Genomic DNA, 20,982 nt, shown 5'->3' with positions numbered 1-20,982 from the left:
CTGTTATTCTTGGGGTACTTTCTGTTCGTTTTGGGCATTTGTGGGTCACTTTCTATTGATTTTGGTTATTTTCTGATGATTTTAGGGCATGACCTGGTCACTTTCAGTTGATATAGTATAATAATGACCACTAATAGAGAAACAATAAAAATCTTTTTTAATTTTTTTCTTAATACACATAGCATCGAAAACAGTATCAAGTATTCTTTTGAGTCTCGATATAGAGTTTTAGTTTAGCTATAAATATTAGTATCGTGACAACAGTAGTCTTAACTTGCCATGTCACTTTTTTTCTATCCTATAGCAATCTCCGTAATTTAATCCACAGCTTCTTTACTCGTCTACGTTTTGGTAACCTCAGTTTGGCATCCCTTTGAAGCCTCAACCTTTACGACCTTTAAGTGTCACTGACGCAACCAGCAAGGCTTCCGTGGCAAAGGTGCAAACTTTGCTTTATTTGTCTTGACGCCGCCGGATTCCTCCCAGTCGTTCTGACCAAACGTGGTGACGAAGTCTGCGAACGCATGGCAGCCTGTCATCACCAAATGGTGAAAAGTCCCGCCCCTGGCAGTTTAAATCAATTGAACATGTTTCAAGTTACAAGTCAAGGCCATTCCCATGCGAACGCCAGGACTGTAATTTCAAGTGTTCTTTTTTTTTGAGAAGCATTTCGGGTTTTATTTCCTTCGCAAGCATGCATTTAAGGTCGCTGGAAAATAGTTTTTGGGGGAAAACTGCTTCCATCTCAAAGTTTTACATTCTCAAGTAACACGCTGTTGCTTTAGTGCGATGGTGTGCGAGAATAAAGTCATGATGAGATTTAGAAAAGTGCAACAAACAGCGGGGACTTGTAGCGAGACTGGATATTTGTCCAAGAGTCGAACATGTTTTCTCGAGCGAAGAGGAAGCGTTCTGCTTGGATTAGCGCCGAGCGGGATGCTTGAAAATAGAAACGCAGTCAAAAGCCAAGCGTGAGTGTAAAAAATGTTGCCTTATCTTGTATGTTTGTTCACCTGGTTAGAGCTCGAAGGACGCTAGACGCTAACAAAGTCCGCTAATGTGGACCTACAGCAGAGCCTGGGATTTTACATACACATGTGTTTGTTTCAAATGGAGCAAAGCATCGCAAAAATATAAACAGGAAGACACGATAGAAAGCCGTTTGAATATTTGCTAACATCCTTGATGTTCGCCTTAAAGTCATCCTCCAACTTAAATACATGTAGGCTCTAATAAACCACAATTGTTCTCTTGTACTAAAATATGTTGTTAGAAACACATAAAATGTTAAATCAATGGCAATATTTTATAATATTTAGTCCATATTTTGACCGTTAGTGATGACGTCACTGGGATCTTTCCAAATGTGTAGCGTGCTCAACAATTGCTTATTGCTGCCTAAACTCGCAAAGTAAAATGCCACGATGTGCTGCTTTTGGATGCAATTTCCAGTCAAATGGAAACAAGGGGAGTGAAGTGAGTGGTCAAGGTGGAATTATTATTTTTAGTGAATTGAAGGGGAAAAGATATCGTCATCACACACACCATATAATTGTTTGCATTAGTCTAACACATGTATAGTCTAACACATACATATGGTACAGGTTCTCGTAGGCACCGTCTAACTGTTTGCATTAGTCTAACACACGTAATAATTAATCAGGAAATAGTGTCATTTTCATATTTACGGTAGGACTACACTACTAATATAAAATAAATAGCACAACATAGTTTAATGAGAAGAAATAGAGGAGATACACAATGCCGTCTTATCACAAGATTGACGCACCAACTCTTGCAATCAGCTCTCCCAGCAAACTCCAAGGACAAAGCGCATTGTCCTAAAACAAGTACAACCAGCCCGGACAGCAAAGTTGATAGCGGGCGTCCCAATCGGCGCACGAACCTAAGCCGCCTAAAACCGGCCACCAAGGGGAAGACCCAAAAGCAACGCCCAGACCCACCTTCGGACACGCCTTCGACATGACCCGCGCCAGCAAAGACTTTAAAAAGACTGGACACTGAGATCACACAGATTGTTTCGGCTCGGAAAAATGTAGCCTTGTTTTGGATCCAGAATTGTCCCTCTGTCGTCTGTTTTTACCTTGTTTTTTATCACTGTGAACGAATAAATTGTCAACCTGCTTTCGGTGAGGTTTCTTCAAGCTTTTGAAACATGGAGTCAGTACAAAGGGTTAAAATAAGAGGACGCGCGAACTTCGGCCTTCCCGGCGGCCGCACGCGGGGCAGCGTCAGCCGAGCGGCACTCGTTTTGGCTGGTGCTGTTCCCGGGTGCGTCTGGGCCGGGGGGGCGAATTTCAACAGAATAAATGTGCATAAGTGGAAGCTTCTCCCCTTTATGGTCCTACCCACCACGCGTTACAACTGGTGCCCGAACATTTTTCCCAGATCCTCAGTCAAGTTAGGGATCCGTCTATTCTCTGGATCCGACGGTCCCACCGCGTCTGTAATACCGGGTTTGGATCCGTCTTTTTTTTTTTTTTTTTTTGTCAGTCCAACAGCGGCTTTTCGGATCAGTCTATTTTGTGGAATCGACGGCCTGATCGCGGCTGCGACATTGCCATTGGGATCGGTCTAATTCCTGGATCTTCGAGTGAGTAAAAAACGCGGATTTGGATTGCTATTGCTATCTTTTTTGTCGACTATTCTTCGTGGGAGTTTTCCCCAAATCATACTAAATAATTAAAGCACTATGGCACGCTACAGTGACGACAGTGACTCTGACGTGGACCTTACAACAATGTTGGAGTTCGTCAGGGAACGCGTGTTTGCGTACTGCTGAGCTCCAGAGTGAAGAGTGGTCAAGGTGGAAATATTGTTTTTTGTGAATAAATGTGCATAAGTGGAAGCTTCTCCCATTTTTGGTACTTTCATACACGTATCCTAGCTACCAGACATTACAATGTACAAGACATGGATTACACTAGGTGTGCTCTTTGGCCTGTACTGTATGTAAAGCACACGACAGCTCTGGATGCTAACAATCTACATAATTATATTGGGATAAGTTTGAAAATGCAATATGCTTACCTTGAATATCTGCTAATAAAACCGGAGTTCCCAACAGCACTCTCTCGCATCACCAGTTTTGCTTAACTTTTGTCTTATCAGGTATTTACTGCACGCATTTTGACGCTCGTCTTGTGAACGACCGACAGTGCTGTCCTGCTCTTCACTTTTCAGATTTGGTTCAAATAGGAAGGGTAGAATTGACGACATGTTAGGAAAGCTAACGAGTGACACGCTGGAATTTCGGCAACGGGACCAGTCACGTCACGCACTGTGACGTAAATATAATGGCGATCTATCACTTAAAATAATTTTACAAACTTTATTAAAACAAAAACATTAAGATAACATTATTATCAAATTATTATAACTCATACCAACTTTTATCTTTTAAGAATTACTTGTCTTAAAAATAGAGGATCCCTTTAAGTATAGGCTAATGCTAACAAATTTAGTACCTACTGGTGGAAAGATTCAGGAGATGATTAGCAGTTATACAGTTAATATGAAAATGTGATACACAAGTTATCACGTGATCTGTGTTAATTAGAACCTCGGTGTACCTTCCTGATACGATTTGCGATACAAGGCTTATTAAGCGATTATTTCGCAGTATACTGTAATTTTTGGACTATAAACCGCCACTTTTTCCCCCCCTCATTTTGCATCTTGCGCCTTATAGTCCAGTGCGGCTTATTTGTTGATTTATTTGGGTTAATAGTAGGGCTGTCAAAATTATCGCATTAACGGGCAGTAATTTTTTAAAATTAATCACGTTAAAATTAGGGCTGTCAAACGATTAAAATTTTTAATCAAGTTAATTACAGCTTAAAAATTAATTAATCGTAATTAATCGCAATTAATCGCAATTCAAACCATCTATAAAATATGCCATATTTTTCTGTAAATTATATATATATTCTGTAAAATAAATTGTTGGAATGGAAAGATAAGACACAAGATGGATATATACATTCAACATACGGTATATAGGGACTATAGTGGGCATTTCACTCTACTGTCATTTAAATCTGTCTATGCTATCCTCACTCCAAAGCGTCTACTTTTTCCAAAGCTAGACAGCTAGTGAACGATGCCTTAATAATCAGACTTCTTCCTTTTTCATCTGATTTATTAATAAAATGGCCTCAAACCATTGTTCTCTTTAGACCGTAGTGAAACTACAAAAAAAAAGTACACAAGCATTGCATTAGCAACAACGTTAGCTTAGCACGCTATACAGGTTCACTAAACAAACAAAAAGCGTCTCATACAAAAAATATAACATTTCGCTTACTAACATAATATGTACATTCTTTACAACAATCATACTTACGGACAAATCTTGTCCAAGGATCATATAAGCACAACATTATCAGCCCGAGACGTCGTGCAGCCATATTGAACTGGCAAGAAAGCAATAAACCATGTCGCAAAGCGACCACAAGAGTTCGCTGTTAGACAGCACAAACAACCTTGCTGTAAAATTTACCAAAAGGCAGAATACTGTCTGACATGGGACAGTGCGGGACATGTGCGTTAATTGCGTCAAATATTTTAACGTGATTAATTTTTTAAAATTACCGTGCGTTAACGCGATAATTTTGACAGCCCTAGTTAAAATATTTGACGCAATTAACGCACATGCCCCACTCAAACAGATTAAAATGACAGCGCAGTGCAATGCCAACTTGTTACTTGTGTTTTTTGGAGTTTTGTCGCCCTCTGTTGGCGCTTGGATGCGACTGATTTTATGGGCTTAAGCACCCATGAGGATTGCATAATTATTGACATCAACAATGGCGGGCAACTAGTTCATTTTTTGATTGAAAATTTTACAAATTTTATTGAAACGAAAACATTAAGAGGGGTTTTAATATAAAATTTCTATAACTTGTACTAACATTTATCTTTTAAGAACTACAAATCTTTCTATCCATGGATCGCTATAACAGAATGTTAATAATGGTAATGCCATCTTGTTGATTTATTGTTATAATAAACAAATACAGTACTTACGTACCGTATGTTTAATGTATATATCCATCTTGTGTCTCATCTTTCCCTGCCAACAATAATTTACAGAAAAATATGGCATATTTTATAGATGGTTTGAATTGCGATTAATTACCATGAATTAATTTTTAAGCAGTAATTAACTCTTACAAATTTTAATTGGTTGACACCCCTAGTTTGCACACAAGCTCTCTTTTGTCATGTGCTAATCTTTCCTGTCTTCCCTCTTTCTGTCCCGTCAGTTATTAGGTGTATCCCCTCTCCACATGGTGTCCCATCGGTAAATGAAGCCGCAATGAATTTTACAAAGCTACTCATAGTTGAGCAGCAAATATATTCAATTGTTTTAGTATTACTGTTCCACCTAAAAAGAAACTTTAAAACTCATAAATTGGTGCACTCGTAAATCAAAATGACGCAGCCTTTCCACACGTTAAATCCACATTTGAATCACTGCTGTATAAATCTAAAATCCATACTTCCAATTTTTTTTCCAAGTCTTTCTCAGTGGCTTTTCCTGATGGAGCCTCTTCAAACAGGAGCCAAAGTAGCCCTGCCAGAAAGACGTGCATATTTAGAGGTAACAGAGATGAAGATTTAAAGGATTATCTAGAGTATGTCCAAGCCCCTCCATTCCCTCAGGCAGACCGCCACCAGGATTATAGCATTAAGCGTATTACCGTATGCTTTTACAGCCTGTTGATACCGAACAGGCTATTTATCCTACACCCAGAAGTGTGTTTACACGACCTCGCAAACACATAAACAAGTGCAAATGACAGCGGCAGTTTTTTGGGAGTCCGAAGACACGGAGCAATCGCCTCTGTGCCGGGGTCAAAGGTCACCCGACGGATTACAGGCAGAGCAACGATACTACTTTATCACTAGTAGTCGTCCTCTGGACAACATGCGCCCGTTCACGATTTACTTTATCACAAGTTTACATCTAATGCCGTCAAGGGCAGCCAATTTAACCCCTTCAGACCTGGGTTAAGGCAGAGTTATACTTCCGCGTCAGACCTGCGCCGTCAAGGAAGACCCGATTTACGACCCTGCGCCGTAGCCTGACGCGCTCCTCTCGAATTTTCTAAACTTCGCATCACCTAGACGCGTATGACGTGGCGAAAATGGACTGTGATTGGTCCGCTCAGACTATTGTTTCTGGTTCAGCGCGAAATCACCGCCATTGTAGAACAGAATCAAACATTATTTTTCTACACGCAAAAATGGACCAAGCCGACGGGAGTATCATCGAAAAGCAAGTCTCGTCAAGACATTATTATGATTGCCAGATGGCAAGGTCGGCGATTAAAAAAAAAAAGAAGAACCACCAACATGTGTGTGTTCGGAATCGAGTGGCCACACGAAGCTGTGACCCAGTCAGCCAAAAACTGCCAACTTTTGATCACTTTATGTCGTATTTTTGGTTGGTGCACTTCATTTATTGTGTACATATGTTTGCTGTGAGTCTGACTTATTTACGTGTCACACTTCAAGTATATGAAGAATAAAGCACAGATTTGGTGTCAAAAGAGTTGTTTTGATCTTTAATTTTCAATAACAGACAGTTCACACACGATACATCATCACTGAGAGTGCCTCGGTGCTTTTTATGATAACGTTAAAATTAAGGCTCCCAACGCAGTTTGGGAAGTTCCATAGATGCCAGAAATCTGCTATGTCTTCCCACTGGCTGGTTGTAGGACAGGGCAAACAAATCGGGCTGGAGGGCTTTGCAAACCTTGGATGCCAGTTTAAAGCTAGCCGCCACAGCTAGCTCTCTCTATCCGAGTTTAGAAGTCTGTGCGGCATCAAAAGTCGGCCAGACCGCCTCGAAACAGCCTTCTGCGTCGCCTGCCCCTCAACATTTGTATGTTCAACATTTATTCAATGTTGATGAGCAGAAGATTTACATTCAAGAGTTCCATCTTGCACTATTCATTTTTTCTCCGTTAGACTAGCGGAAGTCAACAAGCATGCCCCAAAACCGTACAAAGATAACGCCACACCCCTCTAGTGGCTTGGCGGTGAATGACAGAGCAACACGTTGCCTCACTGCAGAACTATCGAATGACGGCGTAGTCGCTGCGCCGTCACCGCAATGCAGGAGTATAACTCAGGCTTTAGGGTTAAATGCAATTTTTTTGGTCGGGGATATTTCATGCTTGAAATTTGTGTATTTTTAAATGTCAATTTTAATGTGTTTCATGAGAAATGAGCACTATACGTTATCCTTTTTGAAGTTGCATTTGGTTAGCCATTTTCAAAGTCCGAAAAATAGTAACGAGCGCGTGCCAAACATCCTAATTTGATTTCGATATTTTCATCCAATCATCTACTATTCGTGGCAAAAACAACTAAATTCAGTGTATTTACTGGTTTAGAGAGGCAAACGCGTCATGTCTTTCAGCAAAAAAATACCTCAGCTGAGCCTCAAATGTTATTAAAAAAGAAATAAATGAGGATTTATGTACAACAAAAGAAAAATTGGCTAACTTACATAGCAAAAGTCCGCTAGCTTAAATGCTATTAAATGCCAACTTTTTTTTTTTTTAACTATGCTCTTAACAAGTGGTTCAGACACATATTCCCACAAAAAACAGCTAAAGATACCTATAAATTAAATTACGAATGCATTAAAAAAAAAAAAAAAAACTTAAAAAAGCTTATGTTGGTCTTAACAGGGAACAGCTGGATTCAGCCATGTGATATGAGGCAGACTAGAGGGCAGTGTATCCATCAACAAACCAAACCATTACAACACCACTTTAATTAAATACTTGAAGCAGCAAAATTGAATTCAAATCTTTTTCTAATCGAATACTCGAGTTAATCGATTAATTGTTGCAGCACTACAGTGAACATCTAATTTGGTTTGTTCTCAGATGAACAACAAGTTCAGTAAGGAAGTTTTGATCTAAAGGTAGAAGGAAGAAAAGAGGCAAAGACTGACTGAGTCACAGCAGAAAGTGTTGATGACAGTGTTGATTTCTATTCACTGTTCGCCCCTCCCAATTAAAGCCTGTCACAGTCACAGCCAATAGGTTAAACTGGAAGTTATGTTGTTGTAAGGTGTATAAAATTTTAGTTTATGTGCACCTTTAGATCTATGAGCACCTGCCCCTCCATCGGTCTCTGCACGGCCTGTTCATGGGAATGCGTACCAGTTCCCCTTATGCCATCTCTGCATCAACATGTTTTTTTTTTTTTTTTTTTCTTGATACGGCTCTGCTCAGCGCTGGTATGTGGCGCGTTTCCTCCCTCTCCGCTTCCAGATGCCCCTCTTTTAAAACGCCGGCCCAGGGGAAGTGAAGCGGAGGGCTCGGCGACTGCGGTCAGCAGCAAATTACAAAGACCGCCTCGGACCTGACGCGATCCACGTAAACCAAAGCGAGCCATTAATGAAGCCAGATGGGGCCGTGCGTGTGTAGGAGGCCCGCCGCTGCTGCCGTGCAGATTTTTTAAAGAGAACCAGATTAGCTTGTCAAGGCCCTTATGTTATCAAAATATTTAAGAATGGGCTATCCATTACCGCTCCTAGCAGAGAACAGCTTGGAGAACAGAACACACGTACGAGTATAAAACTGTCAAAATGTGAGGAACGGGCCAAAAGTGAACTCCTTTGGGTGATGTTTATGACAGTGAACAAGACAATAGAAGAATTACTGTGCATGTTTTATTGAATCTGAGAAGCAGGCTTTCTTTTAGGCAAAAGACTGACTTCAGTCTAAATTTAGGCACCGAGTTTGGACGCTGTACTTACCTGTTCAATCTACTGTATTTTTCATGTACAGTGGTATGAAAAAGTATCTGAACCTCTCAGAATTGCTCACATTTCTGCATAAAATCACCATCAAATTTGATTTGAGCTTTGTCAAAATCACACAGATGAAAAAACAGCCTGCTTTAAGACCACCCAAACATTTATAGGTTTTCATATTTTAATGAGGATAGTATGCAAAAAAATGTCAGAAGGGGGAAAATAAGTAAAACATATTTAATGTTTTTTGCCCCCCCCATGGCAGCAATAACTTCAACCAGACACTTCCTGTAGCTGCAGATCAGTCTGGCACGTCGACCTTGGCTCATTCTTCTCTACAAAACTGCTGTAGTTCAGTCAGATTCCTGGGATGTCTGGCATGAATCGCTGTCTTTAGGTCATGCCACAGCATCTCAATAGGACTTGAGTCTGGACTTTGACTTGGCCACTCCAGAAGTGTATTTTGTTCTTCTGAAAGCATTCTGAAGTTGATTTACTTGTGTGTCATCCTCCTTTTTAGCTTCAACTGTCTGACTGTCAGCCTCAGGTTTCCTTGCAAAAAATCCTGATAAACTTTTGAATTCATTCTTCCATTAATGATTGCAAGTCGTCCAGGCCCTGAGGGAGCAAAACAGCCCCAAATCATGATGCTCCCTCCACCATGCTTCAAGGTGGGGATGAGGCATTAATGTTGGTGAGCTGTTCTATTTTTCCTCCACACATGACATTGTATGTTACTCCCAAACAACGTAACTTTGTTTCATAAGTCCACAAAATATTTTGCCAAAACTTCTGTGATGTGTCCAAGTACCGTTTTGCAAACATTAAACGAGCAACAATGTTTTTTTTTTAGACAGCAGTGGCTTCTTCCATGGAGTCCTCGCATGAAGACAATTCTTGGAAATAGTTTTACGTATAGTTGATGTGTGCACAGAGATACTGGACTGTGCCAGTTATTTCGCTAGAGTTCTTTTTTTACCTCTCTGAGTATTCTGCACTGAACTCTTGGCGTCATCTTTGGTGGACGGCCACTCCTTGGGAGAGAAGCAACCGTGCCAAACTCTCTCCATTTGTAGACAACTTCTCTGTCGATTGATGAACATCCAGACTTTTAGAGATGGCTTTGTATCCTTTCCCAGCTTTATACAAATCACCAATCCTTGATCACAGGTCTTCAGACACCTTTTTGACCGAGCCATGATGCACATCAGACATAGCTTCTCAACAAGGTGTGTGTTTTATAGTGGGCAGGGCATCTTTACACCACTCATCAGTGACTGGGCACACATCTGACTAAAATTGTTTGGTAAAAATTGGTTTCAATTGCTATTTAAGTCTCCTTAGGCAGAGGGTTCACTTATTTCACCCCCTTCTGTTATTGTTTGCATGCTACCATTAAATATGAAAACCTAATTTTTGGGTGGTTTTAGTTAAAGTTGAAACTGTTTTTACATCTGTGTGATTTTGACAAGGATCAGATCACATTTGATGGTGATTTTATGCAGAAATGTGAGAAATTCCAAAAGGTTCCGATACTTTGCATACCACTGTAACTTGCTGAATAATTTAGTTAATCCAAAATGGAAAGTTGTTCTTTCAATCAATGGGGTGCGGTTTGTCTCAATGAATTGAGACCGGTTGGTTTGTGTACACACGTGTTATATTAACCTATGTAAACAGAATACAACACATGACGAAGGTTGGCAGCAAATGCAGCAGAAGAATGCTTGAACGCCACATGAGTGGACGTCTATCATCAACTTGGGAAGGGCGAGAAGCTGGCGGCCATTTTGGATAGAGGACTAGCATTTAAAAACAATCTTGAAGCATATATTACATAGCATCAGCACATTATTAATTAGTACAGTGCTACCTCAACTTACGAATGTCTCTACATACCGAATTTTCAGGTTAAGACATGCCTCAACGGGAAAATATTGCCTCTTGTTGCAAAAGAAATTTCAGGATACGTCAGGCAAAAATACAGTATGGCTGGTACTTGCAGCTCTCAGAGTTTACTGAACGTAACAATTATAGCTGCTCTGCCATTGGCTATTGCGTAGCATCTTCTTTGCATCCAGTTGGCTAAGAGGGGCCTCTACTGTATGCGTATGTGTGTATCCCAGCATCCTCTTCATTCGCTTCTCGTGTTCCGACAACTTTACATGACTTTTGATCTTTATTCTTGGTTGTTGACATTATGCACAACTCTGTTTTATGTTTAATATGCAATAATCTAACATGAATTTGTTATATATTTTGATGTATTTTTATTAGGGCTGTCAAACGATTAACATTTTTAATTGAGTTAATTTCAGCTTAAAAATTAATCGTAATTAATCGCAATTCAAACCATCTATAAAATATGCCATATTTTTCTGTAAATTATTGTTGGAATGGAAAGCTAAGACACAAGAGATATATACTAGGGCTGTCAAACGATTAAAAATTTTAATCGAGTTAATTACAGCTTAAAAATTAATTAATCGCAATTCAAACCATCTATAAAATATGCCGTATTTTTCTGTAAATTATTGTTGGAATGGGAAGATAAGACACAAGATGGATACACACATTCAACATACGGTACATAAGTACTGTATTTGTTTATCATAACAATAAATCAATAAGACGTCATTAACATTATTAACATTCTGTTAAAGCGACACATGGATAGAAAGACTTGTAGTTCTTAAAAGAGAAATGTTAGTACAAGTTATAGAAATTTTATATTAAAACCCCTATTAATGTTTTCGTTTTAATAAAATTTGTAAAAATTTCTATCAAAAAATAAACTAGTAGCCCGCCATTGTTGATGTCAATAATTACTTACACAATGCTCATGGGTGCTGAAACCTATAAAATCAGTTGCACCCAAGCGCCAGCAGAGGGCGGCAAAACTCCATAAAACACAATTAACATGTGGGCATTTCACTTTACTGTCATTTAAATCTGTCTGAGCGGGCCATGTGCGTTAATTGCATCAAATATTTTAACGTGATTAATTTAAAAAATTAATTACCGCCCGTTAACGCGATAATTTTGACAGCCCTAATATATACATTCAACATACGGTACATAAGTACTGTATTTGTTTATCATAACAATAAATCAACAAGATGGCATTAACATTATTAACATTCTGTTAAAGCGACACATGGATAGAAAGACTTGTAGTTCTTAAAAGATAAATGTTAGTACAAGTTATAGAAATTTTATATTAAAACCCCTATTAATGTTTTCGTTTTAATAAAATTTGTAAAAATTTCTATCAAAAAATAAACTAGTAGCCCGCCATTGTTGATGTCAATAATTACTTACACAATGCTCATGGGTGCTGAAACCTATAAAATCAGTTGCACCCAAGCGCCAGCAGAGGGCGGCAAAACTCCATAAAACACAATTAACATGTGGGCATTTCACTTTACTGTCATTTAAATCTGTCTGAGCGGGCCATGTGCGTTAATTGCATCAAATATTTTAACGTGATTAATTTAAAAAATTAATTACCGCCCGTTAACGCGATAATTTTGACAGCCCTAATATATACATTCAACATACGGTACATAAGTACTGTATTTGTTTATCATAACAATAAATCAACAAGATGGCATTAACATTATTAACATTCTGTTAAAGCGACACATGGATAGAAAGACTTGTAGTTCTTAAAAGATAAATGTTAGTACAAGTTATAGAAATTTTATATTAAAACCCCTATTAATGTTTTCGTTTTAATAAAATTTGTAAAAATTTCTATCAAAAAATAAACTAGTAGCCCGCCATTGTTGATGTCAATAATTACTTACACAATGCTCATGGGTGCTGAAACCTATAAAATCAGTTGCACCCAAGCGCCAGCAGAGGGCGGCAAAACTCCATAAAACACAATTAACATGTGGGCATTTCACTTTACTGTCATTTAAATCTGTCTGAGCGGGCCATGTGCGTTAATTGCATCAAATATTTTAACGTGATTAATTTAAAAAATTAATTACCGCCCGTTAACGCGATAATTTTGACAGCCCTAATATATACATTCAACATACGGTACATAAGTACTGTATTTGTTTATCATAACAATAAATCAACAAGATGGCATTAACATTATTAACATTCTGTTAAAGCGACACATGGATAGAAAGACTTGTAGTTCTTAAAAGATAAATGTTAGTACAAGTTATAGAAATTTTATATTAAAACCCCTATTAATGTTTTCGTTTTAATAAAATTTGTAAAAATTTCTATCAAAAAATAAACTAGTAGCCCGCCATTGTTGATGTCAATAATTACTTACACAATGCTCATGGGTGCTGAAACCTATAAAATCAGTTGCACCCAAGCGCCAGCAGAGGGCGGCAAAACTCCATAAAACACAATTAACATGTGGGCATTTCACTTTACTGTCATTTAAATCTGTCTGAGCGGGCCATGTGCGTTAATTGCATCAAATATTTTAACGTGATTAATTTAAAAAATTAATTACCGCCCGTTAACGCGATAATTTTGACAGCCCTAATATATACATTCAACATACGGTACATAAGTACTGTATTTGTTTATCATAACAATAAATCAACAAGATGGCATTAACATTATTAACATTCTGTTAAAGCGACACATGGATAGAAAGACTTGTAGTTCTTAAAAAAAAAAGTTAGTACAAGTTATAGAAATTTTATATTACACCCCTCTTAATGTTTTCGTTTTAATAAAATTTGTAAAATTTTCAATCAAAAAATAAACTAATAGCCCGCCATTGTTGATGTCAATAATTACACAATGCTCATTCATGGTGCTGAAACCCATAAAATCAGTTGCACCCAAGCGCCAGCAGAGGGCGACAAAACACCAAAAAACAAGTAACAAGTGGACATTACACTGTGCTGTCATTTTAATCTGAGCGGGGCATATTGTGCGTTTAAATGCGTCAAATATTTTAACGTGATTATTTAAAGAAATTAATTACCACATGTAAACGCGATAATTTTGACTGCCCTAATTTTTATGTATTATAAAATATTTATGTCTGAATTTTGGGGAGCTTGGATTATATTGCAGGTAAGCAACCTGCAGCTCTAGAGTCGCATGCGGCTCTTTAGCGCTGCTCTAGTGGCTCCATTGAGCTTTTTCAAAAATGTTTGAAAATGGTAAAAGATGGGGGAGGGAAATATATTTGTTTTAATATGGTTTCTGTAGGAGCATGCATAGGGCGCACTGCAAGGCACAGTAGTAGTAGTGGTAGTAATGGTTGGTGTTGCATTATGCATCCACAAGATGGAGCTGAGCTAAACGGAATGTCATGCCATGATTGACTAATATTGATCCATATAAAAGGCACATCGGATTATAAGGCAAACTGTCGGCTTTTGAGAAAAGTGAAGCCTTTCAGGTGCGCCTTATAGTGTGGAAAATATGGTATTTATGAAAGCTGTATTTGTAGCCAATTTAGTAATTTTGATAGTAAGCTAATATGGCTAATATAGATACATACAGGGGTACGAAACGGTATCTGAACCTTTTGGAATTTCTCACATTTCTGCATAAAATCACCATCAAATCTGATCTGATCTTTGTCAAAATCACACAGATGAAAAAACAGTGGCTGCTTTAATACCACCCAGACATTTATAGGTTTTCATATCTTAATGAGGATAGCATGCAAACAATGACAGAAAGGGGAAAATATGTTAACCCTATGCCTAAGGAGACTTAAAGAGCAATTGAAACCAATTTTTACCAAACAATTTAAGTCAGGTGTGTGCCCAATCACTGATCAGTGGTTTAAAGCTGCCCTGCCCACTATAAAACACACACCTGGTAAGAAATGTCTTGATGAGAAGCATTGTCTGATGTGCATCATGGCTCGGTCAAAAGAGCTGTCTGAAGACCTGTGATCAAGGATTGGTGATTTGTATAAAGCTGGGAAAGGATACTAAACCATCTCTGAAAGTCTGGATGTTCATCAATCGACAGTCAGAGAAGTTGTCTACAAATGAAGAGAGTTTGGCATTGTTGATTCTCTCCTAAGGAGTGGCCGTCCACCAAAGATGACGCCTAGAGTTCAGCGCAGAATACTCAGAGAGGTATAAAAGAACCCTAGAGTGTCTGCTAAAGACTTAAATCACTGGCACAGTCCAATATCTCTGTGCACACATAAACTACGTATATGTCAAACTATGGCCAAAAATGGTGTTCATGGGAGGACTCCACGGATGAAGCCACTGATGGCTTGAAAAAAAAAAAAAAAATGTTGCTTGTTTAATGTTCCTAAAAAGGCACTTGGACACTCCACAGAAGTTTGGGCAAAATATTTGACTGATGAAACCAATGTTGAATTGTTTGGGAGTGACACATAACGCCATGTGTGGAGGGAAAAATGTAACAGCTCACCAACATCAACACCTCATCCTCACTGTGAAGCATGGTGGAGGAAGCCTCATTGTTTAGGGCTGTTTTGCTATGTCAGGGCCTGGACAACTTGCAATCACTAATGTAAGAATGAATTCAAAAGTTTATCAGGATGTTTTGCAGGAAAACCTGAGGCCACCTGTCAGACAGTTAAAGGTAAAAAGAGGATGGATTCTGCAACAAGACAATGATCCAAAACACACAAGTAAATCAAGTTCAGAATGGTTTCAGAAGAACAAAATACATGTTCTGGAGTCAAAGTCCAGACTTGAACCCCATTGAGATGCTGTGGCATGACCTAAAGATGGCCATTCACACCAGACATCCCAGGAATCTGACTGAACTACAGCAGTTTTGTAGAGAAAAATGGGCCAAGATCAGTCCTAATCGATGTTCCAGACTGATCTGCAGCGACAGGAAGCGCCTAGTTGAAGTTATTGCTGCCAAAGGGGCCCACAAAATATTAAATGTGATGGTTCACTTACTAATTTTTCCCTTTTCTATCAGTTTGCATACTATCCTCATTAAAATATGAAAACCCATAAATGTTTGGGTGGTTTCAGTTAAAGCAGACTCCGTTTTTTTACCTGTGTGATTTTGACAAAGATCACGTCACATTTGATGGTAACTTTATGTAGTAATGTGAGAAATTCCAAAAGGTTCAGATACGTTTTCATACCACTGTACATGGAAAACGTCTCTCCTACCCAGATACCAATTGTTTTAGTGCCGTATCGGTACCGATAACGAACACTGGCAATCTTTGACAAATGTACTGCAGTTGTGACACTTACGGAAGTTTTACGTTTTCCTCCTGAATGTTGTCATTTCCCACCTAATCCATTCAGTTTTTTGTCCTTCCTCCATTTTAAAGATAGCCTTTCTCTCCGTTTTTGCTCCGCGTAGACGCTGCGACCACAGAAGTATTCGCAGCTGGACCCGGACCTATTTTGGAGCCGAAGTCGACGACGCCAAAGCGAAGGAAACCAGCGTCTTGACTCCGATCCAACGGGGCTTCTGCCAGGGACGCAACTGCACAGTGTTCTCTGCAATTTATGTCCATTTGATTCTGCCAGCTCGGCATAACGATGACCGGCAAAGAGTGGGACAAACTTTGGCTTGCGCATGATAAACATAGATAATAATCCACTCAAGTATTTGGCGCGGCGGGCCTGTTTTTTAGTCGTGTAGATTACATGTTTTGAGAACTCGGGGTATCTTTAAAGTTTCAGGTTGAACGTTTTTGAGCTTCAAGAACATGAATCTCCAGGAAAAGCTCTCGGGCCTTAAAGGCCTGGTGACGCATTCTCACGGCAAACGGCGTGTTAAAGCAGACCTGACGGCGGACATGATCAGCCCCCCGCTGGGCGATTTCCGACACACGATGCACGTCGGGCGCGGAGGCGAAGTATTCGGGGACACCTCTTTCCTCAGCAACCACGGCGGCTCGGCCAACGGGGGTAACGGGGAAACTGACTCGGTGAGCGGCACCGACAACAAACTGGGAGCTTTTTTCTCCAGGACCCTCCGACAAATCAGGAGGGGCTCCGACCACAGAAGCAGGGCAGGCTCCAAGGATATGTCGTTCCCTCCTCCGGCCGTTTCGCCCATCATCAAGAACGCCATCTCGCTTCCCAGGCTGGATGTGGACATGTATAACGGGACTCCCTCAAAGATGCTCTTCCCCAGTTCTCAAAGCACACCGGCGGAGAGGACGAGTTCATATGGTAAGCTTTGAGATACGAACAAGAACCATGATGTTCATTTGCTGTAATTTCCAATGATTCGCATTTTTTCATAGTTTTGCTTGACCTGTGACTTACCGGCAGCAAGGCCGGAACCAAAAGTGTTTGCCATGCGGCAAAATGGATTTTGCCATTTGGATATTTTTCTGTACACGTCGCAAAAATAAAATTGCCATGTGGCAAAATCTATTTTGCCATGTGGCTTTTTTTTTTGCCATGTGGCTTTTTTTTTGCCATATGGCAAAATGTATTTTGACATGTGGCATTTTTTTTGTATGTGGCAAAATGCATTTTGGTTTGTGGCATTTTGGGGGGGGGGGTATATGGCATTTTATTTGGACGTGCATGGCCTGCAAAACTACCATATACCCCAAAAAAATGTCACATGGCAAAAGCAATTTTGTTACATTTTTACATGTGGCATTTTTTTTGTACGTGGCAAAATGCATTTTGGTTTGTGGCATTTTTTTGGGGGGGGTACAATATACGGCATTTTATTTGGACATGCATGGCCTGCAAAACTACCATATACCCCAAAAAAAATGCCGCCTGGCAAAATCCATTTTGCCACATGGCAAACAAAAATGCCACATGGCATAATCCATTTTGCCACATGCCAAAAAATTGCCACATGGCAAAATCCATTTTGCCACATGGCAAAAAAATGCCACATGGCAAAATCCATTTTGCCACATGGCAAAAAAATGCCACATGGCAAAATCCATTTTGCCACATGGCCAGAAAATGCCATATGGCAAAATCCATTTTGCCACATGGCAAAAAAATGCCACATGGCAAACAAAAATGCCACATGGCAAAATCCATTTTGCCACATGGCAAAAAAATGCCTCATGGCAAAAAAATGCCACATGGCAGAATAAATTTTTCCGCATGGCAAAATCATGCTACATGGCAAAAAAAAAAAATGCCACACGGCAAATAAAAAAAAATGCCACACGGCAAAAAATGCCACATGGCAAAATCAATTTTTCCGCATGGCAAAATCATGCTACATGGCAAATTTTAAAAATGCCACACGGCAAATAAAAAAAATGCCACACGGCAAAAATGCCACATGGCAAAATCCATTTTGCCACACGGCAAAAAAATGCCACACGGCAAAAAAATGCCACACGGCAAAATCCATTTTGCCGAATGGCAAAATCCATTTTGCCGAATGGCAAAAAAATGTCAAATGGCAAATTTAAAAAATGCCACATGGCAAAATGGATTTTGCCACATGGCAAAATGGATTTTGCCACATGGCAAAAAAATGCTACATGGCAAAAAAAAAAAAAGTCACAAGGCAAAAAAAAACAACAAATGGCAAAATCCATTTTGCCGCATGGCAAATACCACTTTTTGTTCTCGCCGTCTCCTTACAGGGGCGCTGGAAGTCACTCAAAGCAGGGGTTGGGGGGGTGGGGGGTGTTGGGTATTTTTTCTTTTAGCGTTTCCAGACCAAAAACGGTCCAAATTTGTCTTTGTCTTGCGCATTTTCTCCATATAAGGCGTGCACATTGGATGGCCAGCAGTGTATACTCATTAAATGTGCTAGACAATGCTCATGCGTAACAAAAGAGTCTAACTTACAAACAGCGAGATGAAACAGCTGCATAAGTTCTTCTTTTAGCACGCCTTGTTTGCTATTAGCTGGAGTAGTCATGTGATAACGTCTGTAAAATGTGCTGGAAGCTTAAAAAACTAGTTACAGTTAAGTGCCACTAGGGCGTGGCTAAGCATTACAAATAAAGACAGGCAATCAAAGAACATGACGGCAAATTTAATGTGGAGTTCGGAACGAATTAGGTCAATTTCCATCAGGAATCATGACCAAAAAGCCACTACGGAACAAATTTATTTCATATCTTGTAAACTATTCTACTTGTAAAGAGTTTGCGAACCTCTGAGGAAGTACATTTCCAAACCTGAACCTCAGCTGCAAGGAAATACTCCGCTTTTCATCAGCTCGCTCCTCCAAAATGTCCTTCTTAATGCATCGGAATGATGTGCTGACACCACAAAAACATAGTCAATGGAAATTCAATTGGGGTCATTTTCTTGCGGTCCGGTTGAACAGCAGGCAGTGTTGATGTTATTTCAATGTGCGAGCGTCCGTCTGTTGCCGAAAGGCAGGTAGCCTCCAACGAACACACGGCTGCGGCGGGAGATCTGTTTTCCCCATTTTGCCACTTAACCTCACCGGACCCCGACCGTATTCGCACGCTGTAAATCGGCACGGAATTTTAAAAATCCACCTCGTCAGTAAACTCAGACGGTTAGCATTCGGCGGGCATGGCATTTTAACATAATATTATCACTCAATGTGGTGTACGCGGTCATTTCACGGTCTGCTTAATGCCGGGAAGATGTATCTGGTGACTTGATTTGTAGCGAAATTGGTGCAAACGGACGCCCGCTGCGTGAGTCATCGACGCCGACGAGAGCCCGGAGAATCAAACCGCAAAATCAAAACAGTCGGCAGATGTTAAAATGTTCAACAGAGCAGAGGGAGATTTGGACATTTGTCTAATAGTTTGTTGTCTTTCCTGAAAGATGAGCCAATGCTAATTGCCGTGAAGAAAACAGAACTCTTGGGGACACATGGTTGAAATGCCTCCAAAGTAACTATGCTAATATCGGTTAGCATGTCTATGTTAGCATTATGCTAGAGGACTTTAGTTAAAATCATACAAGATAAAGTGTGGTTTTGTTGATTAAATGTAAAATCTTTGAGGGGTGTACCTATTGATTATTTTAGCAGTCGATTAATCGATGAACCAGTTCGTTTGAATAATCGAGTAATCGGATAAGGAACATAAAATAACTGAGCTGAGCCTCAAATGGTATAAAAAAAATGAATAAATGAGGATTTAAGTACAACAAAAGAACAATTGGCTATCATACATAGCAAAAGTCCGCTAGCTTAAATGCTATAAAATGCTAACTTTTTTTTGTGGTACAATGCTCTCAACAAATCATTCACACCTATTCTCACAGAAAAAAAAAAAAGCTAAATATACCTATGAACTAAATTACGAATGCATTAAAAAACATTAGCTCAAACAAAAACTTAGTTTATGTTGGTCTTAGCAGGGAGCAGCTGGATTCAGCCATGTTACATGAGTTATGTCATATTCACTGTTGCCACTCAAACGGTATAAAAATTAAATAATTGAGGATCTAAGTAAACAAAAGAACAATTGGCTAACTTACATAGCAAAAGTTGGCTAGCTTGAATGCTATAAAATGCTTTGTTTTTTTTTTTACAATGCTTTTAACAAATGGTTCGAACATATTCCCACAAAAAAAAAAAAAAAAAAACCAGCTAAATATTCCTTTAAACTAAATTACGAATGTATTAAAAAAAAAAAAAAAAAAAAAACATTAGCTCAAACAAAAACTTAGCTTATGTTGGTCTTAACAGGGAGCAGCTGGATTCAGCCATGTTACATGAGCTATTTCATATTCACTGTTGCCACTCAAACGGTATAAAAATTAAATAATTGAGGATCTAAGTACAACAAAAGAATAATTGGCTAACTTATATGGCAAAAGTTGGCTAGCTTGAATGCTATAAAATGCCATTTTTTGTTTTTGTTTTTTTATAATGCTTTTAACAAATGGTTCGAACACATATTCCCACAAAATAAACAGCTAAATATTCCTTTAAACTAAATTACATATTAAAAAAAACCATGAGCTCAAACAAAAACTTAGCTTATGTTGGTCTTAACAGGGAGCAGCTGGATTCAGCCATGTATGTCATATTCACTGTTGCCACTCAAACAGTCTAAAAAATAATTGAGCATCTAAGTACAACAAAAGAACAATTGGCTAACTTACATAGCAAAAGTTCGCTAGCTTAAATGCAAACTTTTTTTTTTTTTTTTACAATACGCTTAACAAATGGTTAAAACACATATTCCCACAAAAAAACAGCAGAATATACCTATAAACTAAATTACGAATGCATTAAAAAACATTAGCTCAAACAAAAACTTAGCTTATGTTGGTCTT

General features: G+C 39.1%; 2 protein-coding genes across 2 annotated transcripts in view; one reads left to right on the top strand and one right to left on the bottom strand.

Moving 5' to 3' along the window:
* Positions 1-20,982, top strand: part of cdc42ep1a (CDC42 effector protein (Rho GTPase binding) 1a) — a 44,433-nt gene that overhangs the window by 7,217 nt on the left and 16,234 nt on the right. The window contains exon 2 of the mRNA XM_057826557.1: positions 16,124-16,944. Coding sequence (XP_057682540.1) covers positions 16,476-16,944 — 469 coding nt within the window. The 5' untranslated portion in view covers positions 16,124-16,475. The remainder of the gene's footprint in view (positions 1-16,123; positions 16,945-20,982) is intronic.
* tnrc6ba (trinucleotide repeat containing adaptor 6Ba) overlaps positions 1-20,982 on the bottom strand; it is a 110,819-nt gene that overhangs the window by 83,090 nt on the left and 6,747 nt on the right. The gene's annotated exons all lie outside the window — the stretch shown is intronic.

The sequence above is a fragment of the Corythoichthys intestinalis genome, chromosome 21, assembly GCF_030265065.1.
Source record: "Corythoichthys intestinalis isolate RoL2023-P3 chromosome 21, ASM3026506v1, whole genome shotgun sequence".
NCBI classification, from domain to species: Eukaryota; Metazoa; Chordata; class Actinopteri; order Syngnathiformes; family Syngnathidae; genus Corythoichthys; species Corythoichthys intestinalis.
Note: the sequence above shows the minus strand (reverse complement) of the source record. Positions and strands in the feature narration are given on the sequence as shown.